At 32.2% G+C, this 14,523-nt stretch overlaps 5 protein-coding genes across 5 annotated transcripts; 3 read left to right on the top strand and 2 right to left on the bottom strand.

The window, feature by feature from the left end:
* Window positions 1-335: 335 nt before the first annotated feature.
* On the bottom strand, window positions 336-3,110 carry Tsp_09734 (transferase hexapeptide-containing protein). Its single transcript, XM_003374336.1, has 10 exons — window positions 3,050-3,110; window positions 2,088-2,185; window positions 1,647-2,027; window positions 1,528-1,584; window positions 1,341-1,477; window positions 1,137-1,262; window positions 925-1,063; window positions 748-840; window positions 516-687; window positions 336-436 (listed from the first exon to the last, which is right to left on the bottom strand). The coding sequence occupies exons 1-10, from the start codon at window positions 3,108-3,110 to the stop codon at window positions 336-338; spliced, it is 1,365 nt and encodes a 454-aa protein (XP_003374384.1).
* A 2,681-nt stretch (window positions 3,111-5,791) lies between these two features.
* On the bottom strand, window positions 5,792-6,428 carry Tsp_09735 (conserved hypothetical protein). Its single transcript, XM_003374335.1, has 2 exons — window positions 6,332-6,428; window positions 5,792-5,925 (listed from the first exon to the last, which is right to left on the bottom strand). Exons 1-2 carry the CDS (start codon window positions 6,426-6,428, stop codon window positions 5,792-5,794), a joined length of 231 nt encoding a protein of 76 aa, XP_003374383.1.
* Window positions 6,429-6,488: 60 nt separating this feature from the next.
* On the top strand, window positions 6,489-9,681 carry Tsp_09736 (hypothetical protein). Its single transcript, XM_003374334.1, has 10 exons — window positions 6,489-6,574; window positions 6,840-6,976; window positions 7,272-7,317; window positions 7,464-7,514; window positions 7,842-7,911; window positions 7,963-8,378; window positions 8,481-8,629; window positions 8,790-8,921; window positions 8,983-9,145; window positions 9,399-9,681. The coding sequence occupies exons 1-10, from the start codon at window positions 6,489-6,491 to the stop codon at window positions 9,679-9,681; spliced, it is 1,533 nt and encodes a 510-aa protein (XP_003374382.1).
* A 543-nt stretch (window positions 9,682-10,224) lies between these two features.
* Tsp_09737 (phospholipase A2) lies at window positions 10,225-10,886 on the top strand. Its single transcript, XM_003374333.1, has 3 exons — window positions 10,225-10,312; window positions 10,384-10,686; window positions 10,741-10,886. Exons 1-3 carry the CDS (start codon window positions 10,225-10,227, stop codon window positions 10,884-10,886), a joined length of 537 nt encoding a protein of 178 aa, XP_003374381.1.
* A 1,204-nt stretch (window positions 10,887-12,090) lies between these two features.
* Tsp_09738 (conserved hypothetical protein) lies at window positions 12,091-13,087 on the top strand. Its single transcript, XM_003374332.1, has 5 exons — window positions 12,091-12,150; window positions 12,207-12,315; window positions 12,513-12,610; window positions 12,709-12,897; window positions 12,950-13,087. Exons 1-5 carry the CDS (start codon window positions 12,091-12,093, stop codon window positions 13,085-13,087), a joined length of 594 nt encoding a protein of 197 aa, XP_003374380.1.
* The last annotated feature ends 1,436 nt before the right edge of the window (window positions 13,088-14,523 follow it).

Below are 14,523 nucleotides of genomic sequence, written 5' to 3'. Positions count from 1 at the left end.
GGAAAATTTGGCCCGAGTGTATTTATTTTTTTTGCCTGCAGCAGGGTCGGTGAAGTTGCTGTTTGTTATTGGAGCCCAGCACACACGCTTCAAGCTGCCCAAGCGATGGTTTTAATTAAAAAGCAACATCTAATTTTCCTCTGAATCAACGACAACACCTGTTAAAATAGGCAAACAACACCAGTCACCACTGTACCAATATAAAGTGTAGAAGTAATGAAGAGGAAACTGTGTAAAATTGTATTGAATTATATTATTCCAAACCAAAGTCAACAACAATTGTATATGAAAAACAAATCACTGAATTTGTTTGTAGAATGAGGAGAAAATTAAAATTATAAAATAATTTGATTTTTGTAATTCGAAGCCAACTCTTTGTGTGGTAGAACGATCGAATTCATTATCATTGTCTCGTCAGAAATGCTAACGTTGCAACCTGAATAGATGGACAGATAGATGTGAAAAACGCTTAAATTTGGTTGTTACATTGATGAATTATTTCAAATTTTCCTTACCAATAACAGAAATGCTAGGATTGAGACGACCGTTCGGTAGAAACAAAGGTTTGCATTCTAATTTCGCGAACGGCATATTCGGATTGGGACCTTCGGCTGTACCTTCAATTCTGCACCACAGACCAACATGCGTATTCCAACCGACCACGCTGAACATCACGCAACAATGATCCTTAAATTTAATTTATTTAAACTACTTTTTCTTAATTATAAACAAATTGATAAAACTTACTTGCAACGTTGCACCGTCCAAGATGATGGATTCTTTGATTCGAACTCCAATACCAATTTTGACATTTTTCCCAATACTTACATTGGGTCCAATCTGATAAAAGAAAATTGATTTGCATAATCGTGTAAGAAAAGAGTGGGCGAATGGAAAAAATGGCAGTTATATCAAATTGCATACAACACAGCTAGGATGAATTTCAACCGACGGATGAACGTAAACGTCGCCAATGATAGTCGGTTCGCCGTTGCGTGTCAGACGTTCCGGGTGAATGGTGTGATATAAATTCAAATAATGACGATTTGCATAAATGGCGGCTCTGAAAATTTAAAATCACTGATAAAATTGATGAATGGAGAAGAGAAAATTGAAAAATATCGAACAATGCCTACGACGCGGTTTTCAGCTGACTCCACCAGCGAGTGGTTTTCAACGCGAACAGCATACTGTGGCCGGCGATTTTTGGAAAAACATCTTTTTCAAAATTCATCGCTTCCAACGCTTCGGATGTGAAACCACTGGAATAAAATTTTAAAATAATTTTTTCACATAATTAAAAAATGGACAAACAAGACATGAATTGTCATTGTACGTACTTGTTGGAATTGGATAGCAAAGTTTTATTTTTGAACACATCGGCAAGCGTATCTATAATGCCCATCTGCATCAAATAAACGCCACAATTGATCCATTTACTCAAAAATGTGGTCGGTTTTTCAACGTAGTGTATTATCTGAAAATGTTCTCTTATCTTTTTCATTTATTCAATAATAATATGCTTACTTCAGATGAATCATTAATTGCTGCGCAACCAAAATTCATCGACTGTTCACGAGCAGCCTATTCATAAAAATATGAACATGTTCATACGCAACGTTTATGAATCTCGAACAAATGCTTACTTCTGTAGTTAGCATGAGAAGAATGTTTTCTGTAGCACTGTGTTGGTCTATGAGGGTGTTCAACTGGTCGACCATTTCCATCAGAGGCAAATCTCCACATACGTCGGCGTTCAATACGAAACAAGCATCAGTACCGCCGAGCAAAATTTGATCTCGAAAATGATAAATACCACCAGCAGTACCAAGTGGAGCAAATTCTTGCAAATATCTTTGAAAAAAATCACATTCCCAATAAACGTGATAAATAAAATGAAAACAACGACAAACGAGATACCGAATATTAACGGTACTGTATTGTCCTTGAATATCGCTTATGAATGTTGCCCAGTGATCGTTCGGCTGATAGAAGCCAATAAATAAAATTTCTTTCAGTCCGGGAATCTGCAATTGAAAATTTCCATCCAACTTTTCGTCAAGCAGCAACAATGCAAAATGATTTACCTTGGTCAGAGCTTCGATGTGATGCTGGACCGATGGCACTCCAGCAATGGGAAATAATGGTTTTGGACAATCCAATGAAAGAGGTCGAAAACGAGTCCCTTCATCATACAATTAATTAATTGCATTAACAAAAATACCGAGAAAAAGAAGAAGAAACAAAATATTAAATTTCCATTCTTATTCATCAGTATTCAAATTGTGCTTGCATTTACATTGCAAATAAACATTTGAAAAAAAATATATGTTTCAGACAGAACAAATTTCATCATGCGGAAAGATTAAATCTACATTAAAAAAGTTTCACCAATTTTGCTCTTTCTCAACGAATGATACAGAGATCAAATATTGTCAATAAATATCAAAGAATAAGTGTTATTAAAGAAATGTTACATTGGATGATAAGTGAAGAAAAAAAATAGAAAGTTTCATTTAAAATGTCAAATTTATTAAAATTTTAAAAGGGTATAAATATTTTGTAACATTTACAATTTGAAATATCAACATTTCAAAGTACAATCAACAACAACCTTAATTACGTGAAAATATATCATACCTTAATCATTTTCAAATGCGAATAATAATGTTTCAACAATCAAATAATCGAATTGCGAATTATTGCAAATATTATTATTACAAGTGAAATGAAATTACAAATCTGTTGAAGCAATTGCATTATTAACTTATTTTGAAATTCTGAAAATCAGCTGTTTTCAGAAAGTTTCTTTGTAGAAGAAAATTGTACGAAAGTTTGAAAGGTAGAAAAGAAAAATCAGATTTTTCCTTGCAATCTACACAAAGAGGAGAAAAAGAATCACATTAAAACTGTTACATATGCATATATGTTTTTTAAATTAATGCAGAATCAATTTACCAACATTTCAATAATATACGATTGGTTTCGATGAAAATGGAGTAAAAGTTGACTCGCTTTACTCAATATTGAAAATAAATGCAATACATACCCTTTTGTGGTCCTCCAATTAAGATGACAGCTTTGTAAGATTTTTCAGCGCTCGTCTTCATCGCTCACGCATCGACTGAAGACATTTATAACTACAAAAGGGTACAGTACAATTACCAGTCGCCAAACGTCAAGTTCGTTGAAAAGTGTACAGTTTAATGGGGTTGATTTGGCGGTTTAAATTTTAAATTAAAAAAATATTTTTTGATTAAGTAAAATTATTGAAAAAAAAAATTTTTTTTCTTTTGAAACAATCAAGTCATGATGTTTCTAATAAACTGTTGCACAAACACACAAGTTTTCCAGTTTTTTATTGCTTTTGAACAGTCATTTATTTTTTAAAAATAAAAAATAAACTAGCTTTTATTCATTTATGTAATAAAATAAAGATATTTTTGTTAAATCTATTACAATTATTGCAACTTCAAAGTTTTCAATTTTTTAAATGTTTTTTTATGTTGGACAGTAAAAAATAATCAAGTTTGATTCCTGCGAAAGATTGCGAAATAATTGGTAAAAATATCCGTAGATAAAATTGTTCCAATATTGAATTTTTATCAATGCAAATATTCTCTGATTGTAATTTAAATAGTATGTGTATTTTTTTATGGTAAAATTTTGATTTGAAAAATAAATATCTATTTTTTTCTTTTGAATAACTACAACTGCTCGTGAAATAGCAAATAATTCAGCTTGAGTGAGAAATATGCGCTACGTCACAAAGCAAGCAACAAGCGTTGTGGTTGTAGTTGAGGGAATTTTTATTTGACAAATACACTTTTGAATGTGAATTTTCAAATCTCCAAACAGTATTTACAAAGTAAACGATGACGTGGTGAAATGGGATTTTTCGTATTATTATTATTTTTTTGCTTCGCTTTTTGTTCAACGTTTTCAAATGTGTCCCAATAATTTGTTTAATTTGAAAAAGAGGAATTTATTAATTTTTTTTCCACTAATTTGTTTATTTGCATATTTTTGGATTGATTTTTCTCGTCGATTCGTCAGCAGCAAATTTGTCGAAGTTGTAATGGAAAAATTGACGACCAAAACGTGTTCGTTTGTAGGCGACGTTTGTTGTACAAATATGCCAGTTGGGCGACTGTTTGCCAAAACAGTATTTTGAACGTTGCTGATTCACCAATGCCCCACTTTTGGCCAACAAATCAACGACATATTCAACAACATCTTTCTCTTTATGGCTGTCTTGTTTACAATTGGTGGATGATAATTATTATAATTAAAAAACAACAACAACAGTAACAGTAAAAAATTTGTTGAACAAACGAAGATGGAGAATTGAAACAAATTACAGTAACCAATACGAAAGTTGAATGTATATATTGATTGTAAAACAAAAAACTGTTGCCTATTGAAAATAATAGGAAAAAAATATTTTGTTTTTTTATTTTTTGAATTAAAAGAAAAAAAATAATAAAGTTGATTAAAATGTTCAAATCATATTGGTGATGAATGGATTTTGTGGCCAGTTTCGCTGGCACAAAAGCCGCTTTTCACAGGAAGCTGCAAACAAACAAATAGCCAGTCGAGCAGTAGAGGGGAAACAAAACGGCCGGTTTTGGCAACCCTCGGGCCGTACTAAACAACCCTGCGCGCACAGTTGCTCTGAACCACACCCTTTCCGCACTCTGGAAGCATAGAAAAAATGCAAATAAAAAAACAACATTACAATAAAATTGAATGAAAAAATTATTCCCACGTTTTTATTATTATATATTTCTTGGAATATGTTCTTTTTTTCTAACAAGATCAATAAATTAGAAAAAAACAAAAACAACAACATTCCAAACATTCCATTGGATCAGAATAATTTGCATATTTGCTCGAAAATTTGTTGCTCTTCTTCAGTAAAAAAGAGAAACGAAAAATTCACCTTTCTCTCAATTAATTGAAATGATGAAAATTATAAAAATGAAATGTGAAATTATGGAATAATTTACGCTCGCCGAAACAGCGCTGGTGAAATTGTTGAATCATTCATTCATTTCGCTCGCGCGTCAATCATTTTTTCAACATTACGCAATCGATTAATTTTCCACTGCAGCGCACGGCATATCATTCATTCATTTATTTATTCGCATTTTATCGTTTCAACTTTTTACAACATTAAAACAACAATCGCTGATTTTTTTTTCTTTTGTTCATTTTTATTTGTTGTTCATGATCATTTTTGTATTGTCCATTTTAAAAAACAATACACACAAGTAAAAATGGAAACAAATCGACAAATCAAAAATTTTTTTTTGAATAAAAAATAATTCATCCACGAGAAGAAGGACGCAGTGAAAAATTTTCTCAGCTCTCCTCGACATTTGGTGAACAATAATTGTCCCGAGTAAAGTCCGGCTAGGCAGACGTCGTTTGGAAATGGCAAAAAAAATTCAAAATAGTAAATTGTCTCTTCTGTTTTCACTGAAACAAAGCGTATTGTTTTGTTTTTTATCAATAATTATTTATCAATTGATTTTTACCTGACAAGTTGAACAATACAATAATTGACGAACAGATATAGATAGATGAGAAGATGGTGACGACGAACAAGGCCGCATTCGAGCTGGCCGGATGTGGCGCAGCTGAATTCGAATCACATTCAGCTATGCCAACATCTTGCCTACTCGAATCCAGCTATAAGAGAGAGAGAGAGAGAGAGATATGAGCCAGCCGCTCGGTTGTCCAGAAAAACGACCGAACCAACGACTGACACTTGACGCAACTGGCGAAATCAACTCGCGGCAGCCGGTGGAGAAACTGTGGCGCAATAGAATTGACCAATCACCGTCGCCGCTTCGGACGCCGCCATTCGTCGAAACTCAGAAAGCTGGCAATAACGAAGCAAGCAAACCAATGCCAGTAAAACTGAACGAACGAATGCACAAGCTAAGCAAGCTTGCTTAGCTCAGCTAGCCAAACACAACAACTAGTTGTGTGTGTGTTAGTTGGTTGGTCGGCTGGAAACGTCGCAACGCTGGGCGGCGGCGGCGGAACAAGCAGCAAGTGAAAGAGTAGTGGTGGCTGAAAGAAAATTCTGCCCAAGCATTAATCAATAAAAATGCGTTGTCAAAACTGTGTTGGCTAAGCGTTGTGTCTATTTGTCCACAGCGGCCGGGCAAATATTTACAATGGCGCCGTAGGATGAAACGAGAAATTGTCGGTCAATACATTACACACCGACGTCGAAGCGCGTTCACAACAGCGCAGCTCATTCGTCATCGGCCGGCATCTCTCGTTGGTGTGAAAGATGCGGATAATTTGTTCCACTCACGCCCGTGCCGTGCATCATCATCACCGTCATCATTGCCCTCATTGGAAATTTGCCAACAGCATTCGAAACTGAAAACGAAATGTATTTGTTGGCACATGTCGCGAGGGGGGGGGAGAGAGAAGAGAACAGAAACGAAAATTCATCGTCAACAATAATAATGACCAACAAGCACATTCGTCTTACTGTCGTCTCTGTTTTCACCAGTAGTGGACGAAGCTTGTTCTATACGGGCAATGAGAATTTGTATTTCAACGCTCAACACCATTCATTGTTCTCTGCTCTATTATTGTGTGCAACAGGAACTTTTTTTTCATCTCTTTCATCAAATTCGCTGAAATTATGCAATTTCAATCTTTGAACAATTTGTATATATATCTATATACATTTCAAACCAATATTCATACTGAAATCAAATTTTAAATAAAGATGATAATAAAACAAAACGATTCGATTTATCACTACAAATATTGAATGTTCAATGAAATAAAAAGAATAATACATTTTACAGAATAGAAAGATGTAGAAAAAAAAACACTAGCGGATCGTTATTGAAACGATTATTGGCAACGTCATTGTCAACTTGCTGCTCATTCAGTTACAGTAATCCAATACCTGACGATTACGTAACATTGGACATGATGAAAAGTTATTGCGTTTGCATTGAATTATTTCAACTACAATTTATTCTAATATAATAAAATAAAATAAAATACAATGAAATCAAAACTGCAGTTTTTCAAACTTGAATAATTTAAATAATTATTAAAAAAATTTCTTTTTTAATAACTTGAAACTTATTGTACATTGTTCAAAGCTGATTAGCATGAAATTTGTTTAAATTGTTAAAATTTTGACAACAAATTAAATATAAATAGACTAATTTAAAAATTACTTCATACACAACTTCACAGTTTGTTTTAAAAAAAAATTTTTTATACAGTAAGTTACAAAAATATGCAAATCAACAAATCAATCGATTTATTTCTGTTTCATTTTTAAAAATAAAAAATCCCATCTGTTCAACTGATTAATTAAAATTTCCTATTCGATAATTGTGCTTGATTATTACTTATGAAAATAAATTATTTTTACAACATACATGTGGTAATGTATAGAATATGATAATTTTCAGCGTGTTGTGTAAAATGAATGAAGATTTAAACCGGTACAACACCGTATCAGTGTAATTTTAACGTTTTCGGTACAGCTAAGATGATCGTCACGTCTGAAATAAGTATGTTCAGAATAAATGCGGACGCATTTTATAACTTGACACATTGTTGGCGATATGAATTGATAACTTGTGATAAATTGTGTTGAATAAATTCAAAATGAACTTTTATAGCTCATTTACTCAATGAAAAATGGAATATTTTTGTCAACGTAGAGTTTGCAGTTTTGTTAATTATTGAAGAAGAATAATTTTGTTTGTCTGAATAATTGGGCATGAATTGGCGTGTTAATTTTTATATGAAAACCAGATAAAATTATTGAAAATGTTGCTTTTCAGAATATTAACAATGTTGTCATTGTTGCGTTTCAGTAGGCGAATGAAAAGTCATTATTCGAAAAGATATTGGGTAAGCAGGTGCAATAAATTTATAATTATAATTATATTTGGTTATTTTTAGTTTAATAAAAGATATGATGCTTGCAATTTAGCTTTGGAATATTTTGATATGTTTTATGAGCCGGTTTATCAAAAAAAATGGCCGTCGATTCGATTAGCACTTTTGTCCGACCCGAAATATTGTGCCGTGTTGAACAATTTAGCCAACTCGAATGCATCGGCCGAATTGTTGTTCGATCAGGGTGCTTTTGATCTTATGGAAGAAATTAGAAAATTTCACAAGAACAATAACCAAAATCAGTTGTCCCAGTCGTTCCAATCACCGTCTGAGCAGCATTTGTCCACCGAAGAGACTGGGGTACAGTATGCCGAAGTGGATTGTGAAAAAATTTCCGACATACGTACAGATTTTGGAATGACCGATTTTGTCCCTTCTCGTGAATATTTACAACGAGGAAATGACCAACAGTTGATCAGGTATTTCCATTGTATATATATATATTTATTTATTTGTTTTCAACTATTCTCGTTTGTAATTTTGACTTTAGTCGAAGTATTACATGTCGAATTTTGGTTTAGCATGTCGGAAGAATGCGTGATTACATTACCAGATATTCCAATTCAAACTGACGAAATTGCATATCCAGCATATTTAAGAGTTTTGCTATATCCGCCTGGTGATATATCTGTTTTCAAGCCTTCACCTGTTTCTTCAAACGGATGTACAGGTATTTTACTATTTTTGTTTTCCTCGCAATTTAGCAACAAATTTCATAGTTAATTGTTCACTAAGAAGTGTTTAAATAGTCATTTTTCACTTTTGTCTTTAAATACATCATAAAACACAAGTATGCATATTTGTTCTTTTGTTTAAATAATATTATGCAGAATATTATTTAATGGATGCTGCATCTGTTGTACCGGTGTTGGCACTGAATGTGGAGCCGAGTGACGTAGTGTTAGATATGTGCGCTGCGCCTGGAGGAAAATCTTTGCTTATTTTGGAAACTTTGTTGCCCGGTGAAATATTATTATTATTTTTTCACATGCTTGTGTTTTTGTATTTGAAATTTTGTTTCAGAACTTCTCGTTTTGAATGATGTCAACTTGAGTCGTATGAATCGGCTGAGACGCATGCTCAATTCGTATATTCCTTCAGATAGTAGCATTCGTGAACGTGTGGTTTTGAAAAGAAAAGATGCGTCATCTTCGGATTGGGATGAACTTGAAAAATATGATAAAGTGTTTTTTATTTTCTATTTTAATAAAATGAAATTTGAAATGTGAAATTTAATCGTTTCTGACGGTCGCTGGTTTAGGTACTTGTCGATGCACCGTGTACAACTGATCGACTGAGCATCAACGAAGATATTAACCTTTTCAAACCATCAAGATCGAACGAACGAATCAATTTACCACTTTTACAAACAGAATTGATATGGTATTATTTTTAAATTTTTTTCTAAAATTATTATCTTGTACAATTTCAATTATAAGCAATGGGTTGAAATCGCTTCGAGTGAACGGTAGTTTAGTTTATTCAACGTGCAGCCTTTCGCCAGTTCAAAATGACATGGTCATTGAAAATGTATTTCGCAAATTGCAAATTGATCACTTGAATATGGAAATTGTGGTGGTCAATTTGGACAATATGGTGGACAATTTGAAAAATTCCATGGCATTCGATTTTTTCCCCTGCAAATACGGCCAATTGATCATTCCATCTTTGGTGAACAACTTTGGACCGTTGTACATTTGCAAACTGAAGCGGTTGCAATGAACGCATACCACCAGAACCACTACATCGTTTGTGGGTGTTTAGTAAATTTGTTTTTTTGCAGTATTCGTGAAGTTAGTGAATGTACGTTTCATCGTTTAAACGAAAAGTAACTTTCTAAATTTAAACGAATTGTATACGATGAATACAATATTATTATGTCATGTTGTAAATGTTGAAAATTTTTAGTTGATGCATTTTTTTTTTAATTTTCTGTTACTTTGTATTAATAGTTCTATTGGTCAGTATAAAATATTAAAATTATAATTTTGTTTATAAAATAACTGCGACATCTAATTTCAGCTTTCACTATAATGGGCAAATATCAAATTGATGTGCTGATAAATTTATTAAGCTATCTAAAGCAAATCTTGCATGTGACATGTGTAAACAATATTTTTATCTACTTCGATGATTGTAAATTGTTCAAAGATGTAACAAATGTTTGCATCTTTACGTTTCAAAGCTTTAAGTGCAATATAAAATGTACAAAAACTGTAGAACTTCTTCTTCGTCAGTTAAATTGTAACTGCAAAAAGTGTAGACATGGGCACTACTCATGTTCTTCTCTACTTGACACTTTCTGCCATGTATTCGGGTGTTGTTTTTACTTCAGCTCTAAAACAATTTACCAGTGAGTGTTTTTTCTTAATTTTTTACAAATATATATATATATATATGTATATTAATCTTTTCCATGTTTAGCTACTGACAATGGTATTTTGGATTATCTGTGTTACACAAATTCTGCCGAAAATTCTCTTCCAAATCTTGGCTGCATGGTTGAATGTACCGCCCATGTTGATGGAATGATTTATTACAACAATTATGGATGCTATTGTGGATTTGGTGGAAGTGGAACTCCGGTTGATGAAATCGACAATTGTTGCAAAACCCACGACGAATGCTACGATTCTGCAGTTGACTCTGGAATCTGTGGAAAATGGGAACAATATTATATATGGTACTATTGGCAATGTAACGATGGAAATCCTACCTGTTCATCAGGTATTTAATAAAGTTTTCTTTTCCATTTGAATAATTTTACATTTTGCATTTCAGATAAGAATAAATCCAAATGTGCACAAGCATTATGCAATTGTGACAGAGAGATTGCCATTTGTCTTGGCAAACAGCCTGTACCAAAAGATAAAAAGCAGTGCAATTATCAACAAAGTAACATCATTTGGAATACGCAACAGTTATAAATAATACTAGCAATATTAAGAATATGTAGCAGAGCATGTCGTGTAATAATAATTAAATTGGAGCAAATTTAAATACTTAGTGGAGTTATGCTCCAAAATTTCAACCTTGGAAATTTGAGATTATCCACGCCAGAAGCATATCTTTTATCGTCGCTTAAAAGGTAATTTAGCTTGACAGTAGTTTCGTCTTTAAAAACGTTTCATTTGCGGATGATTTTCTTAAACCAGTAATAAATAATTTCGATTTTCAGATATTTTAAGAAATTGAAAAAATGCCTAAGAACAAAAAAATGCATTTGATAAATAATTTGCTTTATACAAACTGGAATGAATGATTAATTGAACAAACTTCAGTTTAACATAAACAAAATGAACAACATATTAGAGGTTTTAGATATTTGATTACTGTTAATTTTGAAATGCTATTAATTAGCAGTAGCAAAACACGGGCAAAACTGTTGCTTATACACGCTTAATAAGTTTTGGTGAAATATAGAAGCCTGAAAAGCAGAATGAAGCAAAGAACTGGTTGACATATATTTCTGGTAAACGAAGAAGCAAAAGTGTATGAAAAGCGATCTGTACTTCCAAAAAATTCGCTTAAATTATGAAACAGAGTCAGAAGCTCAGAACTCTAGTTAAAAATTAGTTTGATGTCAGCTTTTGCACATCCAATTATTAACATTCAATACTTTAGTGCTATTGTAGCGGTTCGGTTCAAACACGTTATATATTACATTTATCCTGCGTTCCAATATACTGTAATGGCCATCCAAATAATCATATCATTCCTCCAACCACGACCAGTAAAAAAATGCGGTGAAAATTTGTTCTCGAGTTAGACCATTCCTTGATTTGATTAGTACTGGTTTCCGACTCGTTGTTCACTTGCATCAATCTACGAATAAGACAGCAAAAGCACAATGACACAATTCATCATCATACAAAAATCGTACACTCTTACCTTTTCTAAAATGCCACACTGCACAACTCGATCGTTCGACTGAACTGCTATTTCACGCATATTCTCTTCTCTTACACACCGAAAGAAATGCCTGCCAATGTCACCATAGTGCTATTGTGATTTTCACGCACTTTTTGACAGTATATCTTTTGCGTATGTACTAATCAACGAAAAAATGAATACTACAAATCTTTTAATATTTCCTTTATAAAATTCAAAAAAATTAAATTGAAAATAATAATGATCTTTTCGAATTTGTATGCTACAATTTTAAACATTAATATACTACCAATTGTTGAAGTTTGACTTTTTATAATGATCTATTTTTCAATTAGAACTTGATTTTGTTTTTGTAGGACTATTTGTCCTTGCTTTGGATTCAACAGAGAAAAAGGAAAATGATTGACGATATGGTCTTGGATAAATTTTTGCACTCTCCTTTATTAGAAATTGATAATATTGCTGGTAAAAACATATTTTTATGTCAATTCTTCAGCAATTTTATTTCAGTATTTCTTTAAAAATTTTCAAGATTGAATTAGTAATTATTTTTGAATTGGGAATGTTAAAATAATGATGATAGAGAATATTTAATGTTTGAAATGGCAATGTATGATGTTTTATTGATTTTTACATGGTTTCTATGATTCCAATTTTTTTAGAGCGCGTGTGCTTGAAGGAAGGGAAAGATTACGCTGAATTTAAAAAAGAAGCGCTAAATTTTTGCAGTGACTGGTTAAAAGGAAACAGATTTGTTCAAGTACACAATATTTTGATTTTTCAGTATTGAAAAGTTTTATTCTTCATTTTCACATGCAGTAAGACTTTGTAAAAATGTTTTTCATCACTTGACTTTAGGTTGGTTTAATTCATCTGGATGGAAATAACAACCTTCCTGAAGGTTGTTTAGTGCGTTGTCATTGCATGGTACAAGATTTTCGTGGAGTGGAATATTTTGCAAAGATGAATACGCAAACCCAATCCACAGACAATATTTCAGCAGTTTCAACTGAAACTGGATTATTCAGAGATTATTTGTCCACATTAGTAAGTAGGCTGTTGGCAGTAAGATGTAATGAATTGAATAATATTGTAATAGAATTATGACAATTTTGTTGGTGATGCCTCGACGTTGGATACTCGTACAGTTTATACTTGCATTAGCATACCTGGCGAAACGTCATGGGTAAAAGAAATCTTACGACAACAGTGCAATTTTGAAAATACTACTTGGTAAAATGCATTTATATAATTGTTGAACATTATACATTATGAAATTACTTTTTAGTATGGAAGAGAGTTATGAATACTCGCAAAATAAACGAGCTAAAGTTGATAACGGTGAAAGTAACACCCAGCAATTTCGTATGCAAAAGAGATGGTTTATAAAAGTGATAATTCAAAAGGTTGTTATTTTATTAATATATTATGTAATTAACATTAAAGATTTGTGAAGAGCAAGAACCACTTAAACTAAATGAACCAGTTGAAATTGTTGGCATTTATCAGCAAGGCATTGGCGAGTAAGCATTTTAATTATTTGATTGATTAAATTTTTTTTATATACTGCACCTCTGTTTTTGAGAAATCCTTTTCCTTTTTCGACGATTCATGTAATGGCAGTTCGTCGAAGTCGAATCACTCATCCTGATTTCAAGGAATTCAATTCTCTCAATTATAGTAAAAGTTTATTTTAGAATTTTCATTTTCATATTTTAATATTTTTTATAATATGAAGATGACATACGTCTTCATTGTGACGTGGCTGCTGCTCGACAAAATTTGACCATTTCGTTTCAAAAGTTACTGTTTGGCGATCAATTAGCGGCTGAATATTTGCTATGTCATTTGGTATCTCGTGTGTAAGATGCAGTGCATTTTTAAACTTTAAATAAGTTTTTTACATGTTATAGTAATGTTGTTGATTACTTATTTTCAGTTTTAAAAGGGTGAATTCAACAAATGTTGGAAGCTTGACGTTGAATTTTTACGACGTCGATGAGCAGTTGGTGAATGAATTGAACAAATTTTTCGACTTGATTTTAACAAAAGTGAATTATTATTTATGTTAATTAATAATTATTAATATTATAGTGAAAATATTGCATTGAAATGATTTTTGTTAAGTATGTTAAAATTGTTTGTCTTGTAGAAAGTGTTTGTCGATTTTGATACGGATGTATTGAATGGGCAATCATTTCGACCGCGTAAAGATTACGAAAGTGACCAGGAAGAATTGCTTCAAAGTTGTTTGCAATTGTCAGACGATACACAAATGATCATTCATGACCGTCTTGTAGATGATTCAAAATTGGATTCTTTGGGTGGTGTATTTTTTAATTTTAATTTTTATTTATTGAAATAAATTTAAATTAAAAATTTTTTTTCAACAGGAAAAGAAAATTTTAAGGCGATAGCACATCTGATGGAAGAGAAAAGTGTTGAATATGTTTACGGAATGCAGACAGTCTCCATCCCAGCGGATATTAATGTTTTGGTACTTTCACGTCAAAAATCTGCATTACCGGTAAAATACATGTATAAATATGTATATTTCTTTTAAAATTTTGTTTTATTAGTGTGACATTGCTATTCGTCTGCGTAAGAATAATGAAATTGAAAATCCTGTTGAAAATTTGTCGAATGATGCTATTGCCAATATTCGCAAATATA

The sequence above is a fragment of the Trichinella spiralis genome (genome assembly GCF_000181795.1).
Source record: "Trichinella spiralis strain ISS 195 chromosome Unknown Scfld6, whole genome shotgun sequence".
Taxonomy (NCBI): domain Eukaryota; kingdom Metazoa; phylum Nematoda; class Enoplea; order Trichinellida; family Trichinellidae; genus Trichinella; species Trichinella spiralis.
This window is presented reverse-complemented; position numbering and strand designations above follow the sequence as displayed.

What these genes read in the sequence shown, in the direction of transcription:
- Tsp_09736 (XM_003374334.1), top strand. Translation starts at nt 6,489, where the DNA reads ATGACCAACAAGCACATTCGTCTTACTGTCGTCTCTGTTTTCACCAGT. An exon ending in AAATCAATCGATTTATTTCT is followed by an intron (nt 7,318 to 7,463) that starts GTTTCATTTTTA and finishes GATAATTTTCAG; the next exon opens with CGTGTTGTGTAAAATGAATG. An exon ending in CGGTACAACACCGTATCAGT is followed by an intron (nt 7,515 to 7,841) that starts GTAATTTTAACG and finishes GTTGCTTTTCAG; the next exon opens with AATATTAACAATGTTGTCAT.
- Tsp_09734 (XM_003374336.1), bottom strand. Translation starts at nt 3,110, where the DNA reads ATGAAGACGAGCGCTGAAAAATCTTACAAAGCTGTCATCTTAATTGGA. An exon ending in AAATTCATCCTAGCTGTGTT is followed by an intron (nt 841 to 924) that starts GTATGCAATTTG and finishes TTCTTTTATCAG; the next exon opens with ATTGGACCCAATGTAAGTAT. An exon ending in TGGACGGTGCAACGTTGCAA is followed by an intron (nt 688 to 747) that starts GTAAGTTTTATC and finishes ATTAAATTTAAG; the next exon opens with GATCATTGTTGCGTGATGTT.
- Tsp_09738 (XM_003374332.1), top strand. Translation starts at nt 12,091, where the DNA reads ATGATCTTTTCGAATTTGTATGCTACAATTTTAAACATTAATATACTA. An exon ending in ATATACTACCAATTGTTGAA is followed by an intron (nt 12,151 to 12,206) that starts GTTTGACTTTTT and finishes TTGTTTTTGTAG; the next exon opens with GACTATTTGTCCTTGCTTTG. An exon ending in GAGATTATTTGTCCACATTA is followed by an intron (nt 12,898 to 12,949) that starts GTAAGTAGGCTG and finishes ATATTGTAATAG; the next exon opens with AATTATGACAATTTTGTTGG.
- Tsp_09737 (XM_003374333.1), top strand. Translation starts at nt 10,225, where the DNA reads ATGGGCACTACTCATGTTCTTCTCTACTTGACACTTTCTGCCATGTAT. An exon ending in AGCTCTAAAACAATTTACCA is followed by an intron (nt 10,313 to 10,383) that starts GTGAGTGTTTTT and finishes TTCCATGTTTAG; the next exon opens with CTACTGACAATGGTATTTTG. An exon ending in AAATCCTACCTGTTCATCAG is followed by an intron (nt 10,687 to 10,740) that starts GTATTTAATAAA and finishes TTTGCATTTCAG; the next exon opens with ATAAGAATAAATCCAAATGT.
- Tsp_09735 (XM_003374335.1), bottom strand. Translation starts at nt 6,428, where the DNA reads ATGTGCCAACAAATACATTTCGTTTTCAGTTTCGAATGCTGTTGGCAA. An exon ending in TGATGATGCACGGCACGGGC is followed by an intron (nt 5,926 to 6,331) that starts GTGAGTGGAACA and finishes TCGTTCGTTCAG; the next exon opens with TTTTACTGGCATTGGTTTGC.